This window comes from Peromyscus maniculatus, chromosome 1 (assembly GCF_049852395.1).
Source record: "Peromyscus maniculatus bairdii isolate BWxNUB_F1_BW_parent chromosome 1, HU_Pman_BW_mat_3.1, whole genome shotgun sequence".
Classification (NCBI taxonomy): Eukaryota; Metazoa; Chordata; class Mammalia; order Rodentia; family Cricetidae; genus Peromyscus; species Peromyscus maniculatus.
In genome coordinates, this window is record NC_134852.1 from 32,742,265 (window position 1) to 32,755,640 (window position 13,376).

Genomic DNA, 13,376 nt, shown 5'->3' on the forward strand with positions numbered 1-13,376 from the left:
TCCTGGCTCACCATGCGCAGGTAGTTCATGAGGCTGGTCCCATGGGGCCAAATGTTGGCCGAAGTACAGGCCAGTGGCTTGACGCCAATCTCCTGGCTTCGGTTCAGCTCTCGGACAGCGCTCACCACCACGTGCACGGCGTCGAACATCAGAGCTGCAGAGAGCTGAGTGTAGCGGGAGGCGAGACAGGGCGAGAAAGTGTCAGCCCCCCAAGGTCCCCGTGGAGTCGCCCCAACCCTCAGGTGCCTGTCTTTGCAGGTGTGGGAAACTGATGTGTGTGGGGGTGCCGGCCGGGACGGACTGTGGTGTCTTTCTGGGGACATGAGTGATAGTGAAGAAAATGTACTGCCTTGTGCTTTGGTGGGGCTACACATAGCATGTCTATTTGGAGAAGATTATTTCTGAGAGTCTGTTATTTTGTTGTTATTGTTGTTTTGGTTTTTATAAGACAGGGTCTCATGTAGCCCAGGCTGGACTGGAATTCCATATATAGCTGAGGCTGGTCTTGAACTCCTGATCCACTTGTTTCTAACTCTCAAATGTTGGGATTATAGGCATATGCCACCATGCTTGGCTAGTCTGAGAGGAGTCAGCCTCGAGGGCCAGTTGTCTTCCTGAGACAGCCAGGTCTGCATGGTTAAAGTAAGCAGGCCAGACAGCCACTGGTAACATCTGCTTGTGCCTGGGGCACGCTATGTTATGGGAAGGATGAACACAGAGCGGGCGAGGAGACAAGAGAGTTCAGGTGTTGATCCTGGGCGTGGAAGGCAGGTGCCTCTGAGCTGGGAGCCCACTCCTGGTACTTCCCGACTGAATCAGCGGGTCACGTGTCAACTCCTTCCTGAGCTGCAGAAGGGAGGAACCGCTCTCTCCACCCTGAGCACAGCTCTGGGGATGAAGGGGACGGCGCGCCTCAGAACAAAAGAGAGGCGTGGCGGCGCTGAGAGTTAAATAGTGGGACCCTGCCTCTAAATAAATAAGTAAATAAAAATCGGAAGTACAAGTTACATTTGGCAAAAACTTTGTGAGGGGGAAGCTGCTGGGTCTGTGGGGAAATGCACAGGAAACAGGGGCGGGGACGGGGAGTACAAATGCCTGCCCTGAGATGTGGAGAAGAGGCTCGGGCCGGACTCATCATGGGGCCTCACTCTGAGGTCTTGGGTACCAGAGGATTCTGGTATGATCAGAAGGAGACCCACAAGCCCTCTCTCCAGAGTCAGCGTGTCTTAGTGCGAGTGGGTATCCACGTGCTCACCGCAGGCCCAGGGTAGGTGCTGGCTTCACAGTTCTCTCTCCAGGACATGTTGAGACTGCGCACAAACTCCGGGTAGAAGGGATGGGAGGTGTTGAACATGGAAAAGCCCAGGATGTTGGAGGAGTCCTCTACGATACCGTCCAGATGCAGGATGGGGAAGTCCTGGGACCAAGAAGAGGGGTGAGGCCTGAGACAGGACTGGAGCAGGGAGGTATGGTAGACGGGAGTTGGGAGGGGCATCGGTCGGGGTACGCACCATGGTGGTGAGGATGTACTTGTAAAACGCTGAGGTCATTCCCAGCTCCGAAGCCTGGAGAACACAGGAGAGGCCAAGAGGCAGAGAACGGTGTGTGTGGGGGACCCCAAGAGGGGAAGAGAGATTTAGAGGCAGGCCTGGTGAGGAGACATCCAGACAGAAAGAGCGAGCAGGAGACAAGTGAGGGTCCCTTGCGGCCCACCGCCCTGGCTGGGGCCAGGGAAAACAGTTTTCCCAACAGAGAATGGGGGCCTCGGATGTCTACTGCTTCCTATGAAGGCTCTCACAACTTCCTGCTGGAGACAAATGGAAGCCTGGGAAACAGGGCAGGCAGGGACAGAGACCTTAACCTTACCCCTAAGTCACCCAAAACCACTGGCGCTGCCAATGTTTAGGGCTCAACCTGTTCGGTCATCCATTAGAAAAGCACCCGGCTGCCAGGTCTGGGGGCACAGGCCTCTAATCCCAGCTACTCAGATGGCTAAGCCAGTGAGACTGCAAGTGCAAAGCCTGTCTGGGCTACAGAGTGAGCGTAAGGCCACACTGGGCAACTTTGGAGGATCTTGGCTGAAACGAAACTAAAAAGCGGACTCAGGATCGAGCTCAGTGGCAGAGCCCTTGACGAACAGTTATGAGGCCCCAAATTCAATCCCCAGAAACATCAAAAGAAAAGAGGAGGGAGGGAGGGGAAGGGAGGGAGAGAGGATAGGGGGAGGAGGGAAGGGAGGGGAGGAATTCTGCAGTTGAAGGCAATCGGTTAGACTCCCGGGGTTCATTCTTTGAGCGATCTCTTCCCTATGATCCCCGAGGAGGACAGGCTGGATAACCGCCACCCTGACCCCACACGAGAAGTCTAACAATACAGGGCTCCAGCTTTTACTACTAGTGGAGTAAGGGCAGGGCTTGGACACATGGGTATCGGGGAAGGGGAAGATGCACACAGTTCCATGGGAGAGATCTCTGCCCAGGTAGCCTGTCAACTCAGAGCTCTTCCCTAAGCCCTCTATATCCTCAAGAGTCTGCTTGACACTTCTTCCCGTGGGCTGAGATCAGCAGTGACATATGGTTTTAATTTAGAGAAAAACAAATGAAAAACAAATGGAGAAAAACAATACAAATTCGATTATCAAGAAAAATTAAGCACAGGGGAAGTGAATGAATGATTAATGAGTACGCCTCACGGATGGACGGGATGTGCTAGGCCCATGGGGAGAGGTCCTAGCGCTCTGGGCCCTGGCCTCCACATGTATAGCTTCTATGTCTATACAATGTTCAAAATATCTGCCTTGCACGATAGGGAAGAGCCCCAGTTAAGGATGTTCGTGGGCCCTTCAACACAGAGCTCCAAGAAAAGCCCTAAAATCCTCACGTCCCAGGTCAGCCTAAACTACCCGCAGAGAGATCTCGCCTCAAAAACAACAGGTGCTGGAGAGATGGCTCTGCGGTTAGGAGTGTGCACTGCTGAACCTGAGTTCAATTCCCAGCACCCACATGGCTGACAACATACCGTAACTCCAGTTCCAGGGGAATCCCACACCTCTGGTACCGGCACTTACATGCACACACACTCTCCCCCCCCCCCCCACATAACATAATTAAAAATTATAAATCTTTTTAGAAAGAAACAAATCACAGCAACAAGAGAGTCCTCAAGAGTGATGACTCAGAATTTAGTCTGGGCCAACTCTAGGGGTTTTCCCTGCTGCAGGCTTGGTATAAGCCAAAGAAGTAGGACCTACTGCACTTCACAGAAAAAAAAAAAAAAAAAAAAAAAAAAAGACTATTCTGGGTCATGTGACCAGTAAGCTATAAAACAAACAGACCCTATGAAACCCACAATCCACCTCTGAGGTATCTGTCCTCCAGTTCTGTGGAAACACGAGGGAGCCCACCTTACGGAGGACGAGGTGGGAGATGGACGCGTTGGCGTCAATGATGATGGTAGACACTTTGTCATCTCGGATCTCCTTGAGGAGCGGCGTGGGGTCCCGGCTGTCATCTAGCATCCTCACGGACAGTGTTTCCTTAGAGATGAGGAAACCTCGCACCAGTTCTTCTAATCGCAGCAAGCCTGAAGGAGCGCCAGGCCCCATGTTAGAGCCCTTCCTTCTGCCTGCCCAGACACAGCACCCTCAGATGTTCCTCCCCTCTCCCAGCATGGGGCAGCTGGGCGGAAAACTGGAGAGCATTCCAAGAAGGTGGAGCGGCTGTGTCTGGAACAGCTGGGGTCCTTGGGGGCACTGGGCTTGGGGACTTAACGCTTTGAGAGATTTCCCTAAGTAAAATCCCCTCTGAGATATCTTCCCAGATTTCTAGATGTCTGACCTACCCCTTCCTGACCACACACTGGAATGTCTGACATAACGGCTAATTGTCCCCTCTGCCTGTCTCCCTCGTTCGGGTGATGGGCAATCACGATGTGCCACTTGCTCAGGCCAGAACTTTGATGGCAGACTGGGTTCTTCTTTTTTTTTTTTTCCTCCTCACTTACCCAGTCTCTATTTCAAAACACATCAGATCCTATCAGACCTGTCACACCATGGTCACTGCCCTGGCGCAAGCCACTGCCACCTCTTGCCTCTTGCATTGGCCACGCTCCCTTGAGTCTGCTCCCCAAACAGCAGCCAGAGTGATGGAAGCAGATGTGGCCCTGCTCTGTGCCAAGTGCCTCACCTCCTCACTGCCACTCAGTGTCTCTGCTTGCTCCAGCCACATGGGTCTCCTCTTTGTCTCACAGAGTCAGCCTTCTGTCCTGTGGCCTCAGCCTGGCTGTTCCCTCTACTTGGGGCCCTATTTCTCAGGTTCCTCCACGGCTAACCCTGACCTGCTCTAGCTCTTTCCATGGATGTCACCTTCTCTAAGAGGCCCCCGCCTGCTACTGCCCCTACCCCCACTCCAATCCCTATGACCTCCTTCTTTCCCCAGAGAACTTAACTCTACCAACCATAAGGGGGTTGCCTGATGTCTGTCTTTGGAAGGGAGGTTTAACAAGGATGACCATCTGAGTCTACCCCTCTCCTGGCTGTCCTCCTAACATGAGAGTCTGACATTCAGCAAGTGCTCAGTAAGAACCTCCAGAAAGAGAAATTCCTTCTAGAAGTTCCAAAGCTCAGTGCCCTCCCCGAACCTCCACACTCACAACCCACCCCCAGACCACCACACTTGAACACCTCAAAGAGTGTTGCACCCAAAGTGTGTTCTTGAACAAGCTGCTCTCCTCTTCCCTACCAAGTTCTGGTGTCACTCACAGCCTGAGCACCCTGCCCTACCCCGTCCAACTTTTCTCCTCAAGGAGGCCTAGCTCTCCATCCAACTGCCTTCATTTCACCTAACCCACATCGCCTGCCTCCCGCCGTTCGGACGCACGTGTATCCCTATGCAGTCTGTCATTTCTCATGACACAGATTTGACCCTGTCCCCTCGTCCCGAGCTCCTGCTTGGAAACCTCTAAGGCTTCCCTGACCCTCACCTCACTGTTCCACACTCTAACCTCGGGACCCCTTTAGGGTTGCACCCTGGAGCCTTCCATCTCTGTCCCACAGGATCCTCGATCAGAATGGACTGGCCCAATGTTTCATATTCAGCTTAGAGGTAGCGTTCTTAGAATATGGGCTCTGAGCCTCCCACACGGTCAGAACCCTTTCCGAAGGCCCCACACGACTCCTGGCAGCCCATGTACCCGCCATGTCCCAAGAGCTCAGTGGCCTGAGGCCTCCCCTAGACTGAAAGTCGCATGCAGGGGGCAATTACGAGCAAAATGAGATGATGAATACATACGGAAATGTCAGATGAGATCTTGTACACTAACTAAAAATTAATACATTTTTTAAAGTTATGCACCAGCACTGCCCTCTGCCACCCCTCAAGCCTGGTGAAAGCTAGGCGAAAAAGGTTCACTATCGGTGACTCACACGGGTCTCTCTGGGACAAGAGGGGTTCTATGGAACCAGATGTCCCAGTTCCTAAAGGGGAGAGAGACAGTGGGAACTAGAAGGAGCCTGGTGGGACCAGGGAACTGTGAGGGACATTAGGGTTCTTGGGAAGGGGTGCCTAGAGAGACGTTAAGAGAACATCCAGTTCTCCTCACACTCAGCCTTGGCGCAGATGAGGCTAGCCGAGGGGTAGTTAAAGGACTTGAGGATTCGGGAGACCGCCAGGCTGACGTCCTCATTACTGGGATACAGGCTGACAGATGCGAAGCGAAGGTACTGAAGGCGGGGCGTCTCCTCAGGACCCACCTTGATGTGGGGAATCTGGACAGAAAGGGAGGCATTGCTTGCCAGGGATCCAAGCCCCGCCCCCATTCTCCACCCCCCATGCCCCACCTCACCTCCTTCTCCCCACAGATATGGCTCACGGTGGAGGCTGAAGCTGGGCTGGAGGAGGGTCCCAGGACAGACACGACCCCCTTGGGCAGGATCTGACACACTGTGAAGGGAAGAGACCAGAGTCAGGGAGCCTCTGCTTCTGCTCCCTCCCCACCCACAGGAGACAGTCCTGGTCCAGGAGAGGACCCAGAGGCTCAGAGCTGTGGGGTCCTCCTCCACCAGCCTGGATTCCAGAGGACCAGTCCCTGGCCTGCTCAGAGGGAGGCAGAGAGACAAAGCCACAGAGAGAAAGGCCAAGCCAAGAGGAACACGTGTGCGTGTGCGTGTGCGTGTGTGTGTGTGTGTGTGTGTGTGTGTTGAGGAAAGGTCTCACTGTACAGCCCAGACTGTTCCGGATCTTGCTATGTAAGCCAGACTGGCCTTAAACTCATATTCCTCCTGCCTGGGTCTCTGAATGCTGAGTCCACAAGCCTTCACCACCATGCCCAGCTCTGTGGGCCTCCTTCTGAACTGCAAACCAGGGGCTGACTTCCTCCACCTTGCAAGCACTTCAGTCACTTTTCTACCCACGATGCCCCCCTGGAGGGTGAAGCTTGCACTTGAAGCTGGCTATGTGTGATGAATGAGGTAGGCGGTATAGGCCTGAGCTGGCCATCCTGAAGTAGAGCAGGGGTGCAGAGGATGGAGAGGAGACGGACGGGAAGAGAATCTGGAGACAAGTAAGAGGCAAGATGAGTTGAGTGGCTCTCAGGAGAGAGATGGAAAACAAGGGCCATTTTTAGGCGTCGGTCTGTGCAAATGGTGGGACCTTCAACACAGAGGACATAGGAGAAACAAGTTTGGATTGAGATGTGATGTTTTAAGTTAGCCATGACAGAAACTCAGGATGGGTTGGTTGAGGCTAGAGGTTATGTTAGAAGGCCTGCTTAGGAATGTATGAGGCCATGGGGGTAATGGAGAGAAGAAGAGCAAGACAGAGAAAGGATGAGAATATAAATTAGATCACACGCTAAAAGGATTACAAACTAATTTCAGACATGGCTACATTTAGGAGTTCATGATTTCCCGGGATTCTGTCAGGAATGGCTGGGTCCAGTTAGTCTATAGACGTGCCAGGAATCTCCCTTTAACTCTGGGTCCCGATTTCCTTTGACTTGGCTTCATTTTCAGGATCTCCTCAACACACACTGACTCCAGCTAGCCAAGATGGCTTCGCCCCACACTGTTCCTTGACTCAACCCTAAGTGCATGCCTGTTACCACCTGCCTCTTCGGCCTCCATGTCAGCGTCTCCCAGACTGTATCCACGATGTCAAAAAGACCTGAGCAGTCTACCCCATTCCTCCTCTCGGTGATTTGAAATACCCACAACCAACAAAGCTGGTGTAAAGGCCGGTAAGGAAAGAAAACTGTTTCCACGGTTGTTTATTTGTTGTGCTTGGGATCAAACCCATGTATCATGGATGCTAAGCTGTCCCTGATCTCAGGCCTAACAAGCTGTTGTTTGAGTTTGGGTTTGGTTTGGTTTTTCAGGCGGGATCTTACGCAATAGATCAGGCTGGCCTAGAACTCTGTAGCCATGAATCACTTAAAATTCACTGCAACTTTCCTGCCTCAGCCTTCCATGTGCCCAGACTGCAGGTGTGAGCCCCCATGCCCAGCATAAAACATGTCTTAATACAGAAGGTTGCAAAGAGCTATGATCCCAGCCCAGCTGGGGCAAGTGCTCTGGTTGGTTCTGTCAACTTGGCACAAACTACAGCTATCCGGGAAGAAGGAACCTCAGTTGAGGAACGGCTTCTATCAGACTGGCCTGTAGGCAAGTCTATGGGGTGTTTTCTTGATTAATGATTGAAGAAGGAGGGCTCAGCCCTCCGTGGGTGGTGCTACCCCTGGGTAGGTCGCTCTGGGGGTATACAGGAGAGAAATCGGAACAAGCCAGGAAGAGCAAGCCAGTAAGCAGCACTCCTCCATGGTCTCTGCTTCAGTTCCTGCCTTGAGTTCCTGCCCTGACTTCTCTCCATGATGGACTGTATAACCTGCAAACTAAAACGACCCTTTTCTCCCCAAGTTGGTTTTGGTCAGTGTTTTTATCATATCAACAAAAAGCCAACTATGATGCCGTTTATGAGGGCCATGAGCATCAACAGACACTTCTGCGGCCCTCCCATGGGGCAAGCCAGCTCTGAAGGGCGTGCAGGAGCAGCGCCACGCGCCACCGCCTGCTTACCTGCTCCAGAATGCCCTTCTTGACCCAGCAGGGATTTTTAAAGCCCCAGGCCTCAGTGCCGAGACCTCACAGCCCAGCAGCATCCACTCCCCTGAAGCAGAAAGAGGCATGGCCAGGGAAAGGGGCAGATGTGAGCAGATGAGTATAAACCTGAGCTGAGGAGGCCAGGGTGGGGTGACTGGCTGAGGCCCCACCTGCCCTGCCTCACCCCACACCCCTGCGGCCCCGCTCACTGGTGTCCGTGGTCTCGTACTGGCTGTCCCGCTGCAGCTCAAAGATGTCTACTTCCACTCGGGCCTTGGCTGGGACCTCGATGATGCCGTTGATCTGTTCCCGGGCCAGGGCCAGAGCCAGACGCTCACCGCGGCCACACACGGTCTGGTCGTCCAGGATTGCAGCTGAGAGGAGACAGGAGTTGGGAGGGGCCAGAGTCCTGGGACCCCTGAGAAAGGGTAGCTGTGGAGTCTTGGATCTGTGGCCTCTAGACTGAAGGGAGGTACAGGCACGAAGGGTCTAGATTCTTGGATCTGAGACTAGAGAGCAGGGTGTCTGGGCACATGGGTCCAGGGGAAGAAGTAGGGGGACAGAGCACTTTGGTGCCAATATGCCTAGTTCCCGAGGAGGTGGGGTGCTAGGGCCTCACCCATGCGCAGTGATGACAGCACCTGGCAGCTGGGGTTGGCGAAGGCAACTATCAGCAGCAGCAGCAGCTCAGCCGGCATCTTCCTCCCCTCCTCATGGGGATGCAGCTGCCGCGGCCCCCACTTGCCACCTGCAAGAGACCCCCCAGCCCCAAGGGAGACGGTTGATGTGGGGTGCAGAGTCTTGTGCTGGGTAGGGTGGCAAGCATAGTCCTCCCAGACATCGTTGGGGAAGAACCCAGCTCTGAAAGGCCTGGCTCACTGGGGATACCAAGCTCACAGTCCTGAGCAATGGAAGATGGAAAGGTCAGAGGTCACTGATAAGACAGTAATTGCTAGAAATTTCAAGTAGGAGTGATTCTGGGGGACCAGCCCCACCCCAACAGGAAACTGGGATGTGCCACCATCACCCCAGTCCCGCCCCTGTCTCTGGGCAGGCAGCCGTTACTAGGCAACAGAAACTGGCTGGAGAGGATGCAGTGGTTGCTAGGCAACCCCATCCCAAGCCTCACTTGCCACCTTCCTGACGTCCCTGGTTCCCACAATCCCATGGGAGAGAGGCCTGGGTACCCAGGGTCTGATAGGTGAAAGTATCTGGGAATTAGGAAACTTGATGAGGGGAAATTGGGATGGAAGGAGGGACGGAGGGAAGGAGGGAGGGAGGGACTCCACATAGCAAAGAACCCAAAAAGAGAGTACAGAAGAAAGAAAAAAGAGGAAATAGAAAAAAGTATCTGGTGGGAGGCTGCAAAATGAAAGATGCAGGGACACGGAAAATGCAGAAGGAAGGGGAAAACAGGCAGATAGATGTATATGAGAACAGAAGATGACAGAGACAGAGAAGGGAAGCGGAAGGTTAGAGACAGGACTGGGAGACAGACAGACAGAGAAGGACAGGAAGACGTGAGATAAAGGATAGAGGCCTGAGAAAGGGAGAAGGGCAGATCAAACAAGGGGATGCCAGTGCATGGGAGAGAACGACAGAGAACTCGGGGAGAGGCACAAACCAGCTCAAGCAACCAGAGAGAGTCGGTAGGAAGAAAGGAAAGCTGGAAGACTGGTGCGAGAGGTGGGTGCCCAAACACCGCCTGCACCCTGTTCTGGGGAGCTGGGGTGTCTTCTCACAGATCCAGCCTCAGGGAGTCCAGGACACTCCAGGTCTTTGGAAGTGTAACCACTGGGCGGGATGTGTTTTGCCAGATGTGCATACGGATCCCCGGACCTGGTTATAGGCCATGTGCCAAGGGGAAGAGGGTCACTGTAGAGCCTAGAGCACTGTGAAGTATGTCTAGTGCCCCCCTGCATCCCACCTGGGCCCACGGAAAGACTTCAGCTGGTGACAAGCCAGAATGAGAAGTGCTGGGGAAGGGCAGAGTCCCAAGCCAAGGCTTGGAATTGGCTTCGGTGGCCAGAAAAGTCCAGGCCAAGGGGAAGGGTGCCTTATCAGCCCTACACTTGCCCCTACTTCCTGGATGACCTTGAGAAAGTCCTCCCGCACACCCCTCTCAGCCTTTGGTAAAGAGAGCCTGAGGGAGAGGAGGGCATGCTCAACAGACTGGTGGCTGCAGACTGCGATTTAGAACTAAGTGGAGGCTTGACCAGGACAGAGGAGCAAGGAATTCTGGGAGAGCTAGAAGGAGAGTTCTCAAGGGGAAGGGCACGAGGGAGGGGGGTTCATCCTGGGACATCTGGAACAAATGGGGATCGGGGACTACAGACAAAAAGACTGAGACAGAGCAGAAGGACAGGGACCCACAGGTGGCAGACACAGATGGGAATGGAAGGACAGAGGCACTGTGCATAGACAGACTATGGGTCGCAAACAAACACAGAGGTCCTGGAAGGCACGCACAGAAATGTAGCCACAAAGTGGTGACTGGAGCTAAGTGCGGAAAAGGACAGGCACTAAGTAAGGCATCCACACCAGAATGTAATCCCTGCACTCTGGAGGCAGGGGGACCACTGTGAGTGTGAGGCTACTTACTCTATTGCATAGTGAATCCCCAGATACCCTTGTGCTACAGAGCTAGGTCCTATCTCAGAAACAAAAAATGATATATCAAAGGAGCAGATGAGGAACTCAAGAAGGAGCAGGGATCAGGCGGGTCCTGCTCACAGACCCGAGACTCGGACCAGGCAGATACAGATGGAAACAGAGCCAGCCACAGAGAGGAGCTGAGGAGAGGGGGGCCAGGCCCTACAGGTCGGAGGAGAGACATCAGCAAGGGGAGATACATGCAAAGGACAAGAGGCAAACAGGAGAAGAAAGGGGGCCAAAAGATGAGTAACAACAAGTATGAGAACCATGGGGGGAGAGCAGGGTGTGGTGTCACACACCTGTAATCCCAGCAATCAGCAGGCAGAGCCAGGAGGGTCAGGAGTTCAAAGCCAGCCTCAGCTACATAGTGAGCTCAAGGCTAGCCTGGGCTATAGGAAACCCTGTCTCCAAAAGCAGAACAAACAAACAAAAAGAACCATGGGGAGCAAAAAAAAGAAACAAGAAACTGATGAGAGAGAGGACTGTCTGAGACAGACAGACAGACAGACAGACAGACACACACACACACACACACACACACACACACACACGCACACACGAGTGTGAGCAAGGGATGAGCTGCATGGCAGCCTAAAGAAGCCGAGGCCAGGGGGGCAGAAGCCAGAATGAAAAGGCATGAGGGAGAAGCACACAGCGAGAGGGCTGACCACACAGGCTAGAGAAGGGATGAGCCAGGAGGGAAACTGAGGCTAAGCGAATGCCCTGGAAGGGCAGAGCAGCCCCCACAGATGCAGAAACTCAAGTGAGGCCTGCAGGAGTGCCAAGGATCCCAGAGCCCATGGGTGCCAGGGAGGGATGGGAGCAAAAAGGCCAGGTGGTGCGGTTCAGAAGTGGAGAGAGAGGCCAGGAGGGTGAGTGCAGGCGTGAAAGCCAGGGAGCAGAGGAGAAAACAGTGGACGGGAAGCCACAGGGGGGGACTGGGGTCCCAGAGTGGGTCTGGGGGACGCAAGTTGCAAAGTGAGAGATGAAGCCCGGAGGTGGAGAGGATCAGGCAGAGGACGGAAAGACCGAGTGGGAAGAAGGCTAGATGGGAAAGCATCTCTTACAGAGACAGGGTTGGGAGAACAGTGGAGCACCGAGAAGTTGGGCAGAGTCGGACAGGCCGGGGAGACAGGCGAAATGCAGACTTGAAAATGCAAAGGCATTTCCAGGAGACAAGAGGTGCACCGGGGACTGGGCCTGTGGTAAGGCAGAAAAAGAGAAAACGAACACACGAGTCAGGAGCCAGTGTGGGTCTGGGACCCAAAGCTTGGAGAAGGAACAAGCGAAGAAACCCGGTGAAGTGAGAGATATCACAGAGCCAGTCAGACCACAGGGCCGGCCGGCCGGGGGGAGCCGGGACTGAGGGCAGGCGTGAGGTGTGTGCCCAGAAGTAAGGGTGAGAAAAGGTCGTGGAGAATGAGAGGTTGACAGGGAGGGCACGGAGCAGGGGTGGAGTAGGTGCCTCGCCATCCACGGGGAGCAAGGACCGCGGGGGCCCTGCCAGCCGGGCAGGGAGCCTGGCCTTCCAGGACCCAGGACCCAGCCCAATCCCCGCCCTGCAGACACTTACGGATCCTGGTGGGACGGAGGGCTGGGCTCCCTCGAGGCCCGAGAAACGACAACCAGGAGATGCTCCGACTCTGGGTGCTGGTGAGGCTGGGGCCGGGGGAGAGGGCAGTCCACTGGGCCCCCTCCCCCGCCGCCGGCGGTGGCCCCCAACTAATCCAAAACGGTGTCTCCCCAGCAGCGGGGAGGAAGGACAGGTGGAGAAGCAAAGGGCGGGCCAGGAGGGGAGGAAGGGGAAAGGAGAAAATGGAGGAGAGAAGGGGAGAGAGGAGAGGGGGAAGGAGGGAGGAAAGGAGGAGAGGAAGGTGAAAACGGAAGGGAGGGGGGCACAGGCAAAGCCGGGGGAGGGGGAAGCCGGCCCAGGAAAGGGCCCCCGCCCCCTCCCCTAGCCGGGCCGGCCTGGGGGGGGCACAGGGGGTGAGGACTGGGTGGAGAAAAGAAAGCCGGCCATCGGGAGAAGTGGGGGAGGGGAGGGCCTGCTGGGGGGGAGGGGGCCGCCCCCTTCCCCCCCTCCCCCCAGAGCCTTGGCCCTGCCCTGGATGAGGCTGGGGCCCTGAGTCCTCAAGCCCTCAGTCCCCACGGGAAAAGCATGCTTGGGGGGCCAGGAGAGGCCGGGCAGTGATCGGGCTGGCGAGGACAGGGTAACTGGCAGCCCTGGAGAGACCAAGAAGGGGGCAGACGAGGTGGAGGGACGAGGTGGGAGGAGAGGATGGAGAGAAGCAGGTGGAACGGGAAGGCGGAGGAGGGTGGGGTGTCCCGGGGGCGGCCCGCTCTCGGTGGGAGGGCCTGGCCGCGGACTGGTCCCCTGTGAGCAGCAGCCGCTGGCGGCTCCGTGTCCCCCGCCGGGCCTGCCTCCCTGCTGCCGGCCGGCCGCTACTACCCGCTGCCGCCACCGCTCCTTCTCCCCCCCTAGGCCGCCGCCCGCCCGCCCGCCTGCTCGCCCGCGCTGGGTCCTGGAGCGCGCGCGGGTGGTGGTGGTGGTGGTGGTGGTGGTGGTGGTGGTGGTGGTGGTGGTGGTGGTGGTGGTGGTGGTGGTGGTGGTGGTGGTAGTGGTGGTGGT

General features: G+C 55.5%; 1 protein-coding gene across 4 annotated transcripts in view; it reads right to left on the reverse strand.

The window, feature by feature from the left end:
* The window catches only part of Grik5 (glutamate ionotropic receptor kainate type subunit 5), a 63,275-nt gene extending 50,109 nt beyond the window's left edge, over window positions 1-13,166 (reverse strand). The window contains exons 1-9 of one of the 4 annotated variants that reach the window (XR_013051958.1): window positions 12,321-12,783; window positions 8,712-8,840; window positions 8,302-8,466; window positions 5,842-5,939; window positions 5,599-5,764; window positions 3,404-3,582; window positions 1,512-1,565; window positions 1,256-1,417; window positions 12-164 (exon numbers count right to left, since the gene is read on the reverse strand). Coding sequence is in view for 3 of the 4 variants with exons in the window: in XM_006988082.4 (XP_006988144.1) it covers window positions 12-164; window positions 1,256-1,417; window positions 1,512-1,565; window positions 3,404-3,582; window positions 5,599-5,764; window positions 5,842-5,939; window positions 8,302-8,466; window positions 8,712-8,790 (1,056 nt within the window). In the remaining variant the exon portion in view is untranslated. Of the gene's footprint in view, window positions 1-11; window positions 165-1,255; window positions 1,418-1,511; window positions 1,566-3,403; window positions 3,583-5,598; window positions 5,765-5,841; window positions 5,940-8,301; window positions 8,467-8,711; window positions 8,841-12,320 lie in introns of those variants that run through there. The other 3 variants (XM_006988082.4, XM_042267488.2, XM_042267502.2) reach the window with 3 other exon arrangements.
* Window positions 13,167-13,376: the final 210 nt, after the last annotated feature.